At 41.8% G+C, this 19669-nt stretch overlaps 1 protein-coding gene across 1 annotated transcript in view; it reads left to right on the top strand.

The window, feature by feature from the left end:
- The window catches only part of PTPN14 (protein tyrosine phosphatase non-receptor type 14), a gene marked incomplete at both ends in the record, with an annotated part of 67795 nt that overhangs the window by 32290 nt on the left and 15836 nt on the right, over positions 1-19669 (top strand). Inside the window, 9 exons of the mRNA XM_080616050.1 lie at positions 1055-1122; positions 3765-3835; positions 5551-5638; positions 7587-7675; positions 9300-9387; positions 10081-10163; positions 12367-12424; positions 16143-16221; positions 17807-19296. Of these exons, the coding sequence (XP_080472176.1) occupies positions 1055-1122; positions 3765-3835; positions 5551-5638; positions 7587-7675; positions 9300-9387; positions 10081-10163; positions 12367-12424; positions 16143-16221; positions 17807-19296 (2114 nt within the window). The remainder of the gene's footprint in view (positions 1-1054; positions 1123-3764; positions 3836-5550; positions 5639-7586; positions 7676-9299; positions 9388-10080; positions 10164-12366; positions 12425-16142; positions 16222-17806; positions 19297-19669) is intronic.

The following is a 19669-nucleotide window of genomic DNA, read 5'->3' as shown; positions in this document are numbered from 1 at the left end:
ATGCTTATTTCTTTTAAACTTACAGACTCTGTTTCATGTCCATTTGGATTTCTTTCTGTTTATGTTAAAACATAACTCTGAGGTGAAAACAAAATGAAACTGCATTTTTGGCATCCTGCAATACGTGAAATTGTCTCGAAGCTTTGAAAGAATGTTTAGATAATATGATTTATGGTGGGGATTTCCAGCTTCTATAATATGAGAATCTCGTAGATGGTGTTTGATCCAGTTCAACTAATATAAAATAAGAACCTCCTGGCAAGATATTCTTTTGATACAAGCTGTTGTGTATTTAACAGATAGATAAATGTAGGTTTTGTTTTGTATTTTTTCATGCAGTTTAGCCTTTAGGAAGCGTTTTCAAAACTCCACAGTTTCAAGGGTATTTAGACAAGAATCCTTAGCCCAACATAGGAGTGAGTGTGAGCATGGAGACAAGTATCTCTTTGTGAGATGAAGAAGAGGTAGAAAAGCAAGTAGAAAGACTAGACTGGCACTGCTCCTGTACTGTTATATTGGTTGCAGAAGGATAAGACCTTCCTTCCTCTGCCCCCCAAACTATGTTGGTTGTTGGCAATTTTTAATACAGATGTCAAGTGGACTTTAGCCCCTGTGCTGTAAAACTAAGCAGCTTTAGCACAGGTATGTAGAATTGTACCAGAGGTAGGTTAGTTTTTGCCTGGTCAGGATTGGAAAAGTTGGTCCACTGTTTTTCAAGAGGCTGAGCAATCCCAGCCTTGTTAGATAGTGGTATGAGTGCACAAAGGCTACAGAAAATCTTGCCCTCCTGACGGTTAAGCATTGCAAATGGTCATAATATTAAGGATCAAAAGGGAGAAATTACTTGTTGGCTGTTATTTGATCTCTGGTAATAACACTATCATTTTCAGACCACCATGTTAAAAGCTGAAGTACAAGCAGAAATCTTTGTTCTAGGTTGTGGCTTCAGAGAGAACTCGCCCACTTGAAATGAAGCATCTGTGCAAAGGTTGAGTGCGGTCTTAACATATGTGGAAAGTACTAAAATGAGTAATTGTGTTATTTTTTTTTCCAGCGGATTTTGGAGACTATGATCAGTTTGAATCTCACGACTTCCTCCGAGAATATGTCTTGTTTCCTATGGTGAGTTCCTTATCCCTCTCTTTTGGGGTCTTTGACAAAAGATTTCTCCATGTCTTGCAGAGGGTTTTGTTGATAACAGAGTAAAAGCACCAGCTCTGAACCATTACTAGTGGAAAAAAATCTTTGCTCCCCAAAACCTGCAATATACTTGGTTGTATCTGAATGAATATATGGTATGGAAATTCATCCCCTTTTTAGTCCCGTTATGGTTATGCCTCCACTAGGCATAGGTGTCAACAAATATACTTCTTGAATCAAAAAAGAATCTGTAGCTGTCAGAAAAGGTCTATATTAATAGTACTACAATACTAGTAACATGGCATAGCGAAGAGATATGAGGGCTGCTGATGTAGTAAATGTGTCACAGGACAAATCATGCAGCCTTTCCTCAAGAGAATGTGGATTTACACCACCTGACCATTAGACTGAAGTGAAGCATGAATTAAGTCTTCTCAAAATGTTCTCTAAGGACTGTACTGTAAATTTGTTTTAAACTTACATTGGAAACTAGCAAATAACTTGAATGCTGAGAGAAGTGGTTTAGGTCACTAACGAGGTTAGTTTCTGCTGACAAATGCCAAGCACTTGCAATCCATAACATTGAACCTCTCTGTGATAATGGATTAGAGGAGAACTTAGGAAAAAATAAAAGCCTGCTGAGGTTAAGGCTGACTTTATGCTAGAGGAACAAATCCATCAGCACGACTCTTGAGTGTAAGTTTCATAAAATGGAAAAGATCATGGAATTCTTTGTAACTGGAAGAAAAGTTTGGAGGTGGGGTGGAGTTCCCATGCCCTGAGTGTAGCTGCCTACAAGTGAAGGCATCTGGTTTCCCTCTGCAATTAGTGGAGCGGTAAAGGGAGGATGATTCATCTTGTTGTAATTTGCAGGCTTGAGAAAGGCACTTCCCAAAGCATTTCTTCCCATTTACGAGCACTGTTTGTAGAGGAGCTGCAGCAGACAGTCCATTCTTGAGTCTAAAAAGGTGACAGCAACAGTATCATGAGGAGAAAGTGCAATTTTGAGCTGGTAGAGAGAGTTCAATGCCACCTGAAAAAGAGTCAGCAGGAGGAAGGGGAATTAAGGAATGTATAGAGGTTGGAATATGCCTTGTATAGCTAGAATGTGGCTTCAGTATTGACCTTTCACAGGAAACTTGTGTTAGCCTGACTGGTGGAGCAGGATTCCTTTGGTAGGCATCCTTTATCTATTGATAAGTAATTGATGAACTTGTGTATAGTTGATGACTTAGGAAGTTGTGTACAATAGCCTAAGTGGGAAAGATGGCTGGGAATGCAGAGAAATGTGTTGTTAAGCTGTCACTTTATAAATTGCTGAACTTCTGCAAAGCTTTTTCAATATATTGATACTATTTTTCTATTCAGCTGCTGCTAAATTGAACGAGATCAGCAAAGATCTACAGTCTTCAGAAGCCTACTCTTAAACCAACTGTTTCTCTATAGATGTTTCTCTAACTGCCTTGTCTTTGCTGTTCTGGGGAGGAGTGGATAACGTAATAGTAAATATTTCACTGCAAGTTCAGTGACAGTTGCTAAGTGCTGCAGATATAAACTAGTCCTGAAGCAAGTGGGAGGATTTGAGTGAATTTTGGGTGCAGAAAGAGCCTCCAATGAGAGTGCCGCTATAAATTCATTAGTGAAGTGAGCTGGTAGGTGAGGGAGGAGCAGCTACATTTGTACTGTTTGATCTTGCGAGGCTCCAATGTGTGTCAAATGGCATTTCTTGAGCAGGGAAAAGAACAAAGTTATGTACACAGTACACCCCACAGGTGTGTAGCTGTGCATAGGCATGTACCATGCCATTTTTCATTAGCGCTACCAATTTCACATTTTTGTGTGGCAGAAGCAAATAGCAGAGGGGAGGGCCCCAATGTGCAAGAAGCAGGCAGTGGATTTCAGTACCGTACATGCAGCCTTAAGGCTTTTAAATACAAAAATAAGATCTTTGAGGTTTTGCAAGAGAGCTTCTCGGCTTCCTTTGGGTTTTTTCTTGGCCTTGAATTTATGAGCAGGCTTCTATTCTTAACCTGTTCCCAGTTATGTCTGAATTGTTGCTACTACATAGTATGAAATTCGCAGGAGAGAAAAAAAATCTGCTCAGAAATGTGTTGCAAATGTAAAGTAGATTTTATTACAGATTTAAGAGGTAGCAAAACTGTCAGTGAGGATTTCATGGAGATTAAGGAGTACGTGCAGGACTACAATGCCCATGACTTCATTTTCCATGGTCTATGCGTTAATTTTGGCCTGGTTTAAAAGGTAGATACTAATTTGTAGACTTCCAGGTGGTTTTAAAAACTTGCTTGGTCCTTATCCAGGAAAAGATTCCTTATCTGTGCTCTCTATTTTGGAATAATATATATCTTAACCTTATTTTCAACAGTATCTTTTTATCCTCCCCTAAAAGACATAAAAGAAATCAGACTCTTGTGTTCTTGCATGTTTTCAGCATCCCTGCTCTGTATTTTCAATACAGTTGGTGATAGTGTCTCTGTCTCTCAAAGACCTGGAGGAGCATGAACAGGAAACGATCCTGAAACATCTGTCATAATTTCTGACTTGCATTTTGTCATCCTTCTCTTTGGATGACTGGTTTTTGATGCTACTTCATATTCTTACAGGATTGGACCCAGGATGAAGCTGTCTTGGAGGAGCTGACTCAAAAGGTTGCTCAGGAGCACCGAACTCACAGGTAAGTTTGACATGTTAAGGCTTGGATTATTCATTGTCATCATTCTCCTAGTACTTCCCTTCTTCCCCATGCTTTTCTGGCAGGGGCAAACTGGCCTGTCTTCATGTTACTGTTAGGCTGTGTCTCATTGGGGTTTTTAATTAGTCTATTACAAAAGATTATCGCCTCTTGTGAACACAAAATGGCCAAGGAACTTAATCCCAAATAAACAAGCACCTGCACCATAAGGTTTAATGAGCCTGTCTAACACTGCTTGCACTATGGAGTAGACTCCTTTCTCTTCTTGGTTTTGTGTAATCCTCATAGTGAAAGACCTTGTGACTTAATCAGGGGGAATCTGTGAGGGTCTGACAGAGGGTTTTCTTTCATTCCAGAGAGAGGGGGGTACGCATGCTTCAGTGGAATGGAAAAGAAAATAACAGCCGTTGGGTTTTAAGTCTCATTGTGGAAAAGATACAATATGGTGTTAATAATTAGTTGATAATTAGGCTAGGAGGGAATGTATTAGTGCTGCAGCACAAACACCTTTGTAAGCAGGGTTCTTTTGTGTCATCTAGGTGTTTTGGTGGTGGAAGGATTTGAGCCTCTAGAATGCTGTTCTTATTAAAATGCAGTGCCTATACGTCACTGGAAATAATCTCTTGTGTTAGGTTATGAATTTATGTGTCAAGCTTTATTACATGAAATGCAATGGGAATATTATGTGGAGGGTGCAGCACTCCCTATTGTATGACAGAAAATGGTTGTAATGAGGAAAATAGGAGTCTCTGAGTATAAGGCCGTTCTCAGTCTTAGTTTCAATGCAAGCTTGGACCTTTGATGAAACCAGAGTTAGCTTCCAAGCTGGCCATGAACAGGCCTGATTCTGTTCTGCTCTTTCTGCCATGGGCTGTGTGTGTGATCTTGGTTAACTCCCAGACTTGAAAGGAAAGATTTCTCTCCCCTGCTGTGCTCTTTAGTGCTATTTCCCCAACACAAAGGACACATACTTATCCTCACTTCAGCAGGTAGATCACATTCCACCTTCTTTCTGTCCCTCCTTCTCCCAAGTATTTCTCTGGTTCCTATATTTTTGGTCCTAAGTTATGGTGAGGAGCAAAGAGGAGGAACACTAATAGTGGCTTTCTTTTGGAGCAACCTGAAATCTATTCTGACCTGCTTTTGAGAACTGAAATCTGTCTGAATTCCTGAGCTGTGACAAGAGCATGTGTAGACATGTGTGTAGAAGCTTTCACCCACTTTGTTTTCCTATTGCGAAAGAGGTTCTGCTCAATATTTGGATTTAGTGCCTGTGTTTTTGACTTGAAAATGTAGGTCTTCCCTTTTAAGTCATTTTAAGAAACTTCAATGGATATGTGTACTCTGTATGCAAATATGCCTCAAACTGGCCATCCAAAACTAGACATAACCTGATGCAATGGCCTAATGTTTTAATAAAGCATGGAAAATGTTTGATGTGTGCTGAAGAAACTGAGTAACATATGATCAGTTCAGTTTGTTTCTCCTATAATTTGAACTGTGCTTTGTACCTTACCTGAGCAACATTGAGTACAAGTCCTCTTCTTTCTGATCCTAATGTGAAAAGCTGGTTTTCTGTAGTGCATTTCTAGGTACCATCTCCAGAGTAGGTTTGTGAACCTCCCATTTTTTCACTAGTTTTTTTTGTGTGCATGTAACATTGAACCATTTGCTGCCTTTTGTGACTCTAATTGCAGTGGCATTACAGCAGCAGAGGCTGAGCTTATGTACATCAGTGAAGTGGAACGCCTTGATGGGTTTGGACAGGAAATTTTCCCTGTGAAGGTATGTTAATGGATATTATAAAGGAACCTCTGAATCAAATGATGCAGAAGTCTGCAGCGACCTGTGGAATACATGCAAGTTATGTTTATCCAAAAGAGACAGGACTTGCTTGACTGTTCTGGAAGGTGAAATGACTGCTGGTGATTTGAATGGACATTGCGGCATGAGGGTATCTTAGGCCTGTAGTGTTACTTCTCTTCAAAAAAACCCTTTTCACAGAAGAGGCTGCTGTGTGCTGAGGCTGCTCACTTGGGAAGCAGAGATGCTTGTTGTTTCTCTGAGTGCTGTCTGAGGAGATGAACCTCAGCTCTGGTTGTCTTTAACAGGATGGGAAGATGAGAACGTCTCGTGTCTTTCTAAGTTGCTGTTTAGCAAGCATTAGCTTTACCTTTTCCTAGTTTCTTACATGTGCACACAGGTCCTCCACACATTTAAAAGTGGGGAGGGGGGGTTTGTTTTGTGTTTGTCACTTTTGCTTCACTGGAAGCCCCTGTCTGCCATGGATGAGCTGCCTGGCCTCATGGAGGACGTGCCACCAAGTTGTGCTGAGAAACTGAAAGCTGTTGGTACAAACATGACCCATTTCTCTTTGCACACCAACCCAGCCACCAGAAGTGGTGGACTGTGAGCAGTTCTCCTGCTAAGTAAAGATGGCTTGGAATTTAAAACCAAACCAGACAAAATGCCACACCAACCAATAACCCCATTCTGCTGAAGTCAGAATTGATCCTTTGTCCATCTCAAAATTGGCCTGAAGGGGAGAAGCTCAATGGCAAAAAAGCCTTTTACCCAACAATTAAAATTATGGAATGTTTATTGCCAATGAATGAAATCAATGTTTTCCTCAATTTAATTCAATTAATGCTATATGATGCAAAAGTTTCTGTGTGGAATTGTCATTAGATATTATTGCATGTCAGTAAGATAAGTAAGAGAGAGTTTCTCTTACCTCTCTTATTCTAGAGTTTCTTCAGAGAGTTTCTGTGTTAGAATTGTCATTAGATGTTACTGCATGTCAGTAAGATCGTAAGAGGCTGGGTACTCTGATAGAAGGGTAACACCTTCCTGCGGTTTTGCAAAGAGCAGCATGCTGGCCTTGTAGGCAACTAGAACTTCAACATGTGAATCAGTTACTGTATATGCAGCTGAGGGGGAGTTGGTTTTGTTGATAAATGTAGAAAAATCTCTTTGTCAACAGCATTAAGCTTTTGTTGCTAAAAGGAAATAGCATGGTTTAAAGAAAACAGCTGATTGCAAAATGGAACAGGAGAGCACTGATTTCAAACAGGCACCTACAAGGAGACATGGGTGGCACAAAACCAATAGAACCTCTCAAAAACAATGTAAGAGCAGTTGACATTGTGATATATACAGGTGAATATTTAACCCAATAATGGGGGGGAGGAAGAAAAGGAGGAAATATCTGTATAGAGATACAAGTACTTTTAGGGTGACAACTTCTACAAGGAGTACTTAAAGGAGGAAGCATGAAGGGTATCACTTTTGAGAGGGATTCCACCTCCAGGTGTGGTTTTCTGAAATCTCTGCATGTTTGAACAGATGACTGGAGAAACACTGTGAATGTGAAAGAGGACTTAGTGCTTTCCATGGTCATACAGCCTCTAAGACAGCTGTAATCACAATTCACAAGGGAATGTGGGATATTATACAATCAATGCCAGTCTGTGGTGTGTGTGTTGGTTGATAGAGAACCTTGGGCTTGTTTAGCCTTTGTCCTCACTAATCAACAGAGCGAATCCAGTGAAGTGCCCATTGCTTTGAAATAACAAAAATCACAGTCTGATCAGGCAGCACTATACAGGTTAGTGAAGGGTTAGTCCTGCAGCCATCCTGAAAAAGGGTTTCTGTTTGGTAGTTCAGAAAGCATTCATGTGCATGCATTTGCCAGTTTCTTTATGAAACTAAATGCATTATCCTTTCTCTGCAGGATAATCATGGAAATGACATACACCTGGGTATTTTCTTCATGGGAATCTTCATAAAAAACAGAATTGGAAGGACAACTGTGATCTATAGGTAAAAACTAGGGTCTTCTATAAGTAAAGTGAGTTTCTTTTCAGAGCTCCATGTGTGGATTTTTTCCCTTATATATGTGACTTCAATAGTGCCAATGCTCTAACTGAGGAGCAGTCACCTCGCTGTTTTCAGGATTGGCCTCTTGGCTGTAAGAGATGTGATAAAATATAATTGCTGATGTCTGTGAATGGGTTTGACAGCAAGAAAGATGTAGTTTTCTGTCACTTATCTTGTTCTACTTACAAGGCTTTGATCCCTTTTATTTTCTTGCCTTTATGTCTGCTTCTGAATGCAAATCTGTTAAACCTCACAGCAGCCTGGGCATTCAACCTATCTGCAGATCTGGTTGTCACATGTAGGTGCCCCACTACAAACCCCTGGATTTCCTCATCCTGCATGTTTAGAACTCCTGGCTGCGTCACTTGTTTATTTGTTCTGCTGGTTTGGTTATAAAGAATAACTTCAGTCTTTCCATTCACTCCCTTTTGTGGGTTTTGTTGCTTCTTATAAATGTTTGTTGTATATGAAAGTGTTGCTAAAAATGTCTATGGTTCCAGGGAGGCGGGGGTTTCACTCATTCTACTTTGCTACTGTTCTGGTGGGTATTTCCATTTCTGGTGGTGGTAACTTGAAGTGGATTTCTGCTACTGCCTCTTATTAGAATATGAACATTGTGCAGCCAAAACCATATGGTTTATGAGGTGTGTGAATTTTTAGTCAGTAGCAAGGCTTGTATCAGACTTCCAGCTGGAGTGGGTTTTGCCTTCAAGGGGCTTTCATCCAAAATGTTCGGGCTCCCTTTTCCGCAGGCTTTTCTTCTTTTTAAGAAGAAAATAGATAATCCTTGAGCTCTACCAGGTGACAAAACCAAGAAGTTTCTTTACATGTAGAAATGATAGTTGTAGAAATGATAGATAGTAAGGCAGGGAGTCTTACTCTCTGGAAATACGCACTTCGAGCATCCTGCCATGACATGAAGAGGAATGCATGCTGCAGACAGAACAAACAAGTCCTTTCCATCCCCATGGATTGCATGCAGTGTACGTGAATGTCTGTCAGCTCTTTGTAAGAAGATTATAACTCTGATCTTGGGTAACCTGACAATTACTTGGAGAAAAAAAAAAGGGAACCAACAAAGATTGCACACATAAAACCAGAGTATTAACATGGTATGCATAGCCTACGTAACCATTTTGTAAGCTTAACCTTCTTCAGGAAGAATTGGCACTGGAGAAAAGTTGGAAACAGCATTTAGAGAGGAATGGTACTATTAAATAATCATTTCCATTACACGTGGCTAAAATCAATCAGCTCAAAAATGCCACAGTTCAGTAAAATGCTTAGCATTCATGTGTGTTCAATGTATCTGTTCCTGTAAGTCTTCGAATTGGTGTTTCTAAAGAGAGTTTTGGACTCTCCTGCTTTGGGTTAAAAGGTGAATATCTATTTCTCCTTTTATCAGAGCATGACTTCCTTGTTTTCTTGACCATGTTTCTTCACCAAACAGCTGCTGAAAAGCTTTCCCATCAAATGAGGCTCATGTTGACTAAGGGATTCTTAATGCATTTGTGAAATGTTTGAATGTATGTGTTGGCAAACTCTACTGCATTTTTTTACTCTACAGGTGGAATGACATTGGGAATATAGCACATAACAAGTCTTCAATTGTTCTAGAGTTGATCAACAAAGAAGAGAATGTGCTCTTTCACACAGTAAGGAAAAGATCTAATCAGTGTAATCAGAAAGCTACTTCAATAAAAAAGAAACCTTTAAAATTCCACTTTGCTAAAAGGGCTCACTCACCTCAACCCCTCTCCCCCAAGTTCACAGTTTATGCAGAAAGTGTGATGAACTTCATTGAGCTACCAGTATTCGTATTCTCTTCCAAGAATCCTGAAGGATACTGTGCTGGGATACTGTCTGCAAGAAACTGAAGTGCTTGTTGGATGAAACATCCGCAGTGCCACGCTTTCATGCTGGCATAAATATAGCAGCATGAGCAGTGGTTGAAACTGGGCATAAGGTGCCATGCATGCACATACTGCAACTCAGAGGGCAGTGCTGTTCAGTGCTATTTAAAATCACATCTCCCTGAGCCAAGGCCAGGATAGAAACTGGACCAGCAGGCTTGAGCCATTTTTGTTGTTGTCCCTCCTCCCCTCCCGCTGTGACTTAGCGTTGAAGTGGCAGCATGTAAAGGCATGCGACTGTATTTCAGTAATTCAATGCCTTGAATGCTCTTGAGGGCACTAGACGTGTTCTTGGCAGCCAGATTCTGCACATGATGGACCTTACCAAGCCTTCCTGCAATTGGATGTGTAAAACTGTTCTTTGTTACTTCTTGGTAAGAATAACAAAATGAATGATTACATTTTCTTTCTCCCATTTTTCTCTTGTGTTTAAAGGATGATCTTGAAAATGCCAAATATATTTCACGGCTGTTTGCAGCAAGACACAAGTTTTATAAACAGAACAAAATCTGCACAGAGTGAGTACTCTTTTCTTCAGAGCTGTTTGCTGATATCCTGCTTTGAAATTGAGCTGAGTTTTGGCATATCTGGGTTTTTTCTAGTCACTTGTGTCAGTTATTTCTTTCCCCTTTCCCCTTTTTTCTTGCTTTGTTTTAACCACCAGCAAGAGCAGACAATTGAGAATGGAATTTCATTCTGAGCCTTGCAAGGCGTGATGCTCCCCAAGCAGCCAGAGCTGACAGGGGGTCTTGAATTAAAGGCCTTGGTCTCTGTCATTAATAACCCAGAGTATTAAGATAAACTGGAGTGAAAGGTGACATATGTTAGAATGTGAATTGCGGTAGCAGATGCACTGCCCATCTAGCAGCTAAGGGTGGTGGAAAACACAGGTTGTCATCTTCTAATTTGGGCAGTATAATTTATCTGCTGCTTATATGTGCCAAACAGACACGTGGGAACATTAATCCATGTAGCCATATGAGCACAAAGATGCAGAGACTGTAAATCTGAACCTGAAGTCTCCTTTAGGCTCTACTTTGAGCACTTACTAAGGAATTTGGCCTTGAGCTAGTCCTCTCACACAGGCAGATTCACCCTAACTGAAGGAGGAATTCATGAGGCTTTACTTACAGGTTAGAAGTCTGTAAGCTGAGGATGCTTCCTTTATACTAGCACACAGCAATTGTAATTTGAGATAAATTTAGCTTTTAGAGTTTCAGAGTTTTGAGGAATTTTCATGATGCACGGGGTTTGTATAGCAATGAGAACATGGATTCCTTGCAGAACCTTCCTAGTTCAGTTAGCTGGAAAGATATGAAGAAGCCTCATCTCTATCAACAGCTCTAGTTAGAGCTGGACATCCCATCTGTTCAGCTGGGTGATGCCATCTGTTGGAAAATAAAGCCAAAATGATGAAGGGAAGATCTGAAAGTCTAACTTTCTAACGTTACATAGGCACACATTGTGTTAACATACAGTGAGTCAGAGTAATGTAGAGACCAATGAGCTGATCTTTTCACTTACAGAATGAAGATGTTGATTTGATTTCAGGTGGTGCTTACAGTTCTTGGGAGGGGAGTGGGAGACCAGAAAAGACATTTCTTGGCAACATATCAGGCATTTCAGGTTTTAGAGCTTCCGATTGTCTCCCCTGTGACAGTCAAGAAAGAAAACAAAATCCCGTAGTCTGTCATCTTGGAATATTTCCCCTTTGAAGCTGTACATTGGGGTCAGCAGGAGAGGATTGTTCTGTTACTGTTCATAATCCAGACTGAAAAAGCAATAGCTTTTGGTTGTGTTTATTACTAAACACTGAGCCATAAGCGGGTGCCATGAGCGGGGTGTATGTAGCAGCTTCACATCCAACTTCCAAACAGTTGGACTAATAAAGATAGGGAACCCTATGAGGTCACGGAGTGAAATAGCTGGAGTTTAAATGTATTTTTGCCATTAGAATTGCTCTCCTTACCACAGTCTCATATGGTATCAGCTTCTGTGTTAGAGCCACAGACATTGATGGCAGCATATGCCAATGTGTGTTTTCTAGCCATGTAATTTTCCTGCTCTCTGTGTGTAAATGATAGTTGTTTGTTTTCCTGTGTGCATTTCCTCTAATAGCACATAACATCATTCACTAGATCAGAAACTGTAAGAGGACAAATCCCACCTTTCCTCTCTTCACGTAAGCACTATATTTCTGCCTCCTTCAACTTGTTTCTTTCCCTTCCTCATTTTGTATTTCCTCCTACACTCCTTGTTGCTTCCACTGCACCTGGCTACTCTAACATTGTATGTGCTTCTGCTAGTTTTACCTAACCAATTGCTTTCTTCCCCTCCTGATCTGTGGGCATTGCTTTGAAGTGATTGCTATGAATTTCATCAAATTGTTGTTGCTTTAATGTTCACCTTAAGTCACCTGAGACTGTGCCTGTGTTCAGTTTTTGTTGCTTAAGAGACTTGTTTGATTAATTTTTAAGCCAGTTTTTCTTGTGTTTCCAAGTTAGCCAAATAGGATAATGAACAGAAGGCATGTGTATTTTGGAACTGGAATACTTCCTGTATTTGGAGAAGAACTGGAATTCTTTTCATTTCTTCATTATTTTAAATCTCATTAATGAGCAATACCTAAAAATTCTTCATCTCTTGTTTCTCCCATTCATTCTTGAATCACAATTGAAACACGGTAGTTTCTAGTATTTCCCTTTCCTTTTTCTTCCACAGGCAATCAAGTTCTCCTCCCCCTATTCGACGACGGCCCACTTGGAGTAGATCGTCCTTGGTATGTGCGACGGTGGGGGCTTTATGAATTACCTGTACCATTTCTAATGGGATGGGGCATTGTGTAAGATGGAATACCTTCTAAATTTCAAATAAGCACATTACCTCATTATTCTTGTCGGCAATGTGATTGGCATGAGTTGCAAGGATGTGGCTGCCCAGGTTGATTAATTTAACTGGATAATATCACCACTGTGTATTAAAAATTACAGTCTTCAAGGCATTATATTTTTAGCTGCCCTGCAGAAACTGAACATCGTTTCTACTGGATTGAGGTTGCTTCAATATGTAGAGAAAATAATCATCTAGAAAGAATTTGAAGTGTCTTGTGCTGTACACATCAAACGTAGTCATTAGATAATTTTACAGCTCCTCATTTCATGTTTCCTCCATTCCTCATGTTTTTGTATGAAGTCTGCTTACAATTTACCAACTTCTTGGGTTAAAAACCTATTTTCTGTGTGAAGATACTGTGTTTTAAAGTAAAACTATTATAATCAGTACAGGACTGTGATTTAGAGTTTTTCTTAAGCTATATTTGTTTCTATTTAACGGGTCTCCATAGATATCGTCAAAATGGTTTGGGTTGGAAAGGACCTTAAGATCATGCAGTTCCAAGCCCTGCTATGGGCAGGGACACTTCACATTAAGATCGTGTTGCCCAAGGCTCTGTCCAGCCTGGTCTTGAACACTGCCAGGGATGGAGCATTTACCACTTTTCTGGGCAACCCTGTGCCAGCTCCTCACCACCTTCACAGTAATGAACTTCTGCCTTAGATCTAACCTGAACTTCCCCTGTTTCAGTTTGAACCCATCACCCCTTGTCCTATCGCTGCAGTCCCTGATGAAGAGTCCTTCTCCAGCATCCTTGTAGCCCCCTTCAGACACTGGAAGCTGCTCTGAGGTTTCCACGCAGCTTCTCTTCTCCAGGCTGAACAGCCTCAATGTTCTCAGCCTGTCTTCATATGGAAGATACTATAAATCTGACAAAACTGGGTAACTCTTTCCTGAAGTCTTCACCAAAAAAAGTCCATTGGGAGTTTTCTCCCTCCCTCCCCACCCGCCCAGTCAGTTCTAAGGACACTGGTTTGGATCCAGTCTTAACATCTAGTGTACGTCAGCAATTCAGAGTCCATTAAATAAGATTTTAATAGAACAGATTTGAATAAAAAGGATTTCAATGAACAGCACTGCTGATTCCTTAGAGGGCAATGTTGCAAGTTTCCGTGTGTGATATAGATTATACCTGCTTTGTAGACCTTCCCAGTGGTAATTCCATTAGCCTATTGCTGTATGGTAGAAAGCTAGTGTGGGCAGGAATGTTTCCTTGGCTTGCCCCCACAGTGTGGCTACAGCTTGTTGAAAATGTTCCCAAATTAAGCTTAAGCAGGTACTGACACTAGGATAGCTTTATCTTTGCAGATTGCAGCACAGGCTGTTTTCTTGTGTGTTTTTATATGGTCTATTATATCTAAAAGCTGCATTCTGTGTTTCCCAGCCATTGGGCAGGAAAGCTGTTGTAGCTGGCTCCAGATTTCTTTGTCCTTTCATTCTTAGCATGTCTCCAAAGTGTCACGAGTGCAGTACACTGCCTGTGTGTCATGTTCTCTGAGGCATATTTACAGTGGGTTTTCTATCTGCTAGTTTGGTCCCTAGAGATGCCTCTGAAAGACTGAAGATGATGAAACCAAATGTTCTTTGCATGCTCATGCTATGGCCTCAGGGATATGACAAGGGGAAGGAGAGAGCTGCCCTCTATATTAGATACGGAAAGTAGAAATCTCCTCTTTCAAAGAAGCAGCAAATCCTGCAGCCTCTTTATGTTTTGAACATAAGCATGCAACAAGGTTTGGGTTTAAAACCCAGCCTCAGGAAGATCAAGAGGAGGAACGCTCATCAGTGGAAAACGAACTGTGCTGCTAACCCTTCATGTTGAACTTTCAGCTGCTTCTTTTCATAATTGTTTTGTTAACTTGTTGGAACAGTTCTCTTTGGGGAGAAGGAAAGGGGGAAAAAAAAGGCCTCCTGACTGTTGTCTGCACTGTACATACCTTTATATACCTACCTATTCATTTGTCTTGTATGGTAATAAATCAGTAGCCATAAATGGGAAGTGAAGTGGAATCTTAAGGGTGAGGCTCTGCTACTTCACTGAGGATCACATTCATTACTTTCAGGTTAAAACCCTTTATATGGTTTTGGCATCATGGTGAACCTGTATTTTATCTATTACTTTAAACCCATTTTATGCTGTTTCTTTTGCCTGTCAGACCACCCAGTGATGCTGGATTTCCAGCCAAATCTCCTCGGTGTAGGAGATCTTAATATAATAAAAACCCCAAGTGATCTTTAATTTGGATATTGATGTTCTGCAGACCTCAAGCTCCTCCTGTTCCATCAGAAGAGGCAGATGGGCCTCCAAAAAAACAAAAACGGGAGGGGGGAGGAATAATACTTAATTTCTTGCAGTTATCTTCCATAACATCTATCACAAAGAAAACTGTCTGCTCCAGATCTATACATTCCCAGTAGGAGTCACTTCTCCTTCCTTGCATTTTTCCTCTGCTCCCCATTTGTTAGACTTCCCAGCATCTTGGTTTATGCCAGGCTAAGCTCTGCTACTTGGGTTATCAGCAGCAGGCTCCTTGGCCCAGTTTGTTCAGTGAGAGTAGGGTTTCTACCCTTGGAAGTCATTGCTGTAGCAGAAATAGTTTCTGTCATCTTCCAGCTCTGGCTTAACACAACCATTTTGTATGCAAGAATTCCTGTGTGCTCAGATTCTTTGATTCTCATTCCCTCTCCCCATTTACATAGAAAATGTAACTTTAACCCTTCCCCGCCCCCTCTTGAATAGCTAACTTGCGTGGTACTCACTTTGTGCATGTGCATGCAAAGGTGGTAAATTATTTGGTGTTTCTTTTTTGCCTTGGGCATCCACAATATTCCTTAATAGTTTGAACTACTTGAATCAGCCTTGATGAAGAGCCTTTATTCTGCTGCTCAGAAATTATTCATACATTCACAAGGCAAGAGTGTCTTCCTTCTCTTTCTGCTTACTTTGTCTATCAAAGTATGCTTTCCTAAACTTGGCTCAGTGACACTGGGCAGGACATTACAGTGCAGGTAGTAAAATGTGATTGCAAAACATGGTTTACCAGTGGGCAAAGCTGGTTGCTGCAAATGATCCTACTGATTTAATGCTGAATTGCCCCCTATGATACTTGTGTTAAAAAGCTTCTTGCAGTGCAGATTGTTGGCAGAAGGCTCCAGTTCATCATCTAGGGAACCCAATATTCCTGTGGCTTTATATGTACTCCTGTTGCTTGTCTAAAGTGTCCTAGGTCCTTGAATTTGTTCCATCTCCTGCTTCTGTCCTGATGGGATGTTTTGGTTTAATTCTGCAAGGGCAAGGGCTTTTTACTAAACTTGTGAAAAGTTGTAAGTGAGCGGAGAGTCTGGATGTTGTTTTCTGAAGTGATTGAGCTTAAAGGAGTTTTCACTGGTCACGTTTGCGCTCTGTAACAGAATTCAGCAAACGATTTGCAAAGCGTTATTCTCTGTTCTATAAAGAAATGCCAAGCCACGTGCCTTTGGCTGGGTAAGAAAGAGCTGTATTCAGTGGAAAGGGCACAGAACTGTTTCTCTTGTTTCAGCTGCAAAAAACCTGTAGCAAACCAAGTTGCTAATGCTTTTTATTTTACCTTGTGCTTTTATTTCAGCCAAGACAACATCCATTTATACTGCCTCCTATGCATGTCCAGTGTGGAGAACACTACACTGAAACACATAATTCACAAGGTACTTAGAGCATGTATTTTGCCTTTAATGGACTTCAACTTTATGTGCATGCAAAGAGGCTCCTAACCTTTATGTCTAGGTTTCTAATGCTGTCATGGTCAAATGGGAGCTGCTGCTGGAAAAGAGAGAGTAGTTTTATGGTTAATGTTGCAGTAAATCTTCTGTTTAAAGTCCAATTTCGGTTTTCAAATTTCTCTAAAATGTCTGTGCACGATTATATGGACCTTAAACTTGGAATTCCAGTTCAGTGGGCTGGAAAGGTACTCTCGAAAGGAAGTAGGATGGCTGCACTCAAAGGCATTGCCAGCTGGGGTCAGGGAGAGAAACCGAGTTAGGGAAAAGGAGAAATCAGAGCATCCTGGTCATGAAACTGTGTATTTAGATGGTCTGTTCTGCTGACTTTTCACCAACATCTGCCTACATTGTTAGTCTTACGGACGTAAGGAGGGTTAACTGTTTTTACCCCTACGTTTGACAAAAATTCTCTAAGAGGTTGTACCAGGTTACTTTGATCAAGGCTGGGAAGGGCGCCCAGCCTCTAAACACCTTGAATCTCACACCCTTAACCACACCACCTTTTGGAATACACGTAGCCAGGTCTGTTAGGCTGCGTTCTTTGCAGTTCATGAGAGGCACAGCTGAAGTGCTCTCACCAGCAGAAGAGGTCTTAGTCATACCTGACAGTGTTTTAGAGTTGTGATGGTCTGACTAATTTTAAAGTAGAACTTGGTAAGTTTAGTTCCTTGCGTACAGTAAAAGATTTGTCTTAGTGGGTGCTACTGATTTACTGCAAAGCTGAGGGTCTGAAGAGGGACATTCTCAGTTTTAGAAGAACTGTAAAGTTCTCATAGTTTTACACAGACTTCTCTATACTGATGGATTAGCTGACTTCACAGCTTTGGGAGCTGCTACTCTTTTCTCACAAGATTTTCAACAGGGACAGTCTTGCATAAGGCTGTCATCATCTTCACCATCTTGATTCCCTCTCAAATATCCTTTGCTGAAATGTTTAATATTCCCTAGTGCATCTGTAGAGTGTTTTGGTTGGTTGTGGTTTTCCTCTGAGTCTTGATCACCCTGCAGTGTTATACTTCAGATCCTCAAAACTGTTGTTTGGTTTGGAGTAGGATTTCCAATTTCAGAGTCTGCTGCTACTTCAAATCACAGACAACAGTGCACCAACAGAAGAGATAAGAGAACTGTTAGGCTTGCCAAAGGCTAGCAGCACTGGGGTTTTCAAGGTGGCAGCAGCAGTGAGTCATTACAGGATGCTGAGGGAGGAGATGCCCCCTTATTCTTCCTTGCCACCCCAGGCAAAACACTTCCTCTCTTTCCCCTTTCATGTCTCCCACAAGGATCTGAACTACCATATTTTGCTAACTGCTGGCAGCATTTACATGAGTAGCTTTGTTTTAGTTCTGTTTCAGTAACTCAGGGATGCTCCCAAGACCAAATATTCCTAGCGGTCGTTGTACACTAAGCTGTGTCTGTACTCATTGGTACAGACTTCATTTGAAGTTTTGTTAACATGGAATGAATCCTTGTATGTTAAAATCATCAATGTCTTTATCTTTGCTCTACACAGATAGCATTTTCCATGGAAATGAAGAAACTTTCTACTGTAGGTCTCAGACCAGTTTGGATAGGTGTCCAGTAGACTTCAGCTACTTGAATGGTAATAGACCCAATGGGAGCGTATGCAGTGCCCACAGCATGAACTCTCTCAATCGCTCACAGAACTTCATCCAGGCGTCTCCAATGTCCTCCAATCTGAGCATCCCTGGAAGTGATATCATGAGAGCAGACTATATCCCCAGCCACAGACATAGTGCAATCATAGTACCATCTTACCGGCCAACTCCAGACTATGAAACTGTCATGAGGCAAATGAAGAGAGGGGTGATCCAGATGGATAGCCAGAGTCAGTCTTTGAGGAATCTCAATATTGGAAACACACATGCTTATAACCAGCCAGAAGACCTAGTTTACAGTCAGCCTGAGATTCGAGAGAGGCATCCTTACACAATTACATATGGACCCCAGAGTAGTGGCTATAACAAACCTGTTGCCCCGTCTGACCAAATGAACCCTAATAATGCTGCTCAGAATAAGACAGCAGCCAGTGCCATATCCCACACCGTCAGCACACCCGAGCTGGCTAACATGCAGCTGCAGAGCAGCCAGAGCTACAACACCGCTCACATGTTAAAGAACTATCTCTTCAGACCCCCACCTCCATACCCACGTCCACGTCCCGCCACAAGCACGCCAGACCTGGCAAGCCACCGGCACAAGTATGTCAGTGGGAGCAGTCCTGACCTGGTCACTCGCAAGGTCCAGCTCTCGGTTAAAACCTTCCAAGAGGACAGCTCGCCCGTCGTCCGTCAGTCACTGCAAGAGGTCAGTGAGCCCCTCATGGCAGTGAAGCACCACGCAGCTGTGAACAAGCGCCACAGCTTGGAGGTCATCAGCAACATGGTACGTGGTATAGAAGCCATGGCACTAAAAACTTTAAACGCTCCTCTGCCGCGCAGGAACACCCTGCGGGAGCAAGTGCAACCAGAAGAGTCGGTTCAGATGGGGCATGAAGTTCAGCAAGTTCCTCCTTATCATCACAAAAAGACGTTCTCTGACGCCACGATGCTGATACACAGCAGTGAAAGCGAAGAGGAAGAAGAAACCTCAGAAGCTGTGTCGCAGATTACAGCCCTCCATAAGAACATGGAGTACAGTGCTCAGCTGCAAGCTGCCTTGGCTAGAATACCAAATAAACCTCCTCCAGAGTATCCTGGGCCTCGGAAAAGTGTCAGCAACGGGGCCCTGAGGCAGGACCCTGTTAGTATTTCTGTGGCTGTAGCCAGGGCCAAGGCCATGAGGCCAGGGCCTTCCAAAGCCATTAGTGTGTCTCGAACTGATCAAATGGCAATAAACGGGTCCTCGCTCGGGCCCTCTATCTCAGAGCCTGATCTTACAAGTGTGAAGGAGCGGGTCAAGAAAGAACCTGTCAAGGAAAGACCTGTGTCTGAAATGTTTTCTATTGAGGACAGCATTATAGAAAGAGAAATCATGATGAGGGTAAGTGCCTTCCTCTGTTGCGGTGGCTTCTTGGTAGTCCTACAGGTCAGTTTGCGTGCCAAAACCTGCTGGATCAGTAAACTGTGGGGAACACCTGGGTGGGAAGATGTTGATTTGCTCAAAGTTAGGAAATGTGATGTTAAGTGCCAGATCCAATTTGGTTTTGTGGATCCTTGTGGCCACCAAAGGGGCTGATCTCACACCCCAGTTTCGGGCTGTATGCTTCCTTCAGTGTGGTTTTTCGCCTGCTGGCCAGGTCCACGCTGATCCAACTGATGGTGCCACCACCACCCTGAGAGCAGTGCCAGCCCAAGGGGGGTGCAGAGCATGCACTGAGTGATGAGAGGCTGACCACAAAGCCCCCCTTAGTACC

Source organism: Psittacula echo, assembly GCF_963264785.1.
Source record: "Psittacula echo genome assembly, chromosome: 4".
Taxonomy (NCBI): Eukaryota; Metazoa; Chordata; class Aves; order Psittaciformes; family Psittacidae; genus Psittacula; species Psittacula echo.
This window is presented reverse-complemented; position numbering and strand designations above follow the sequence as displayed.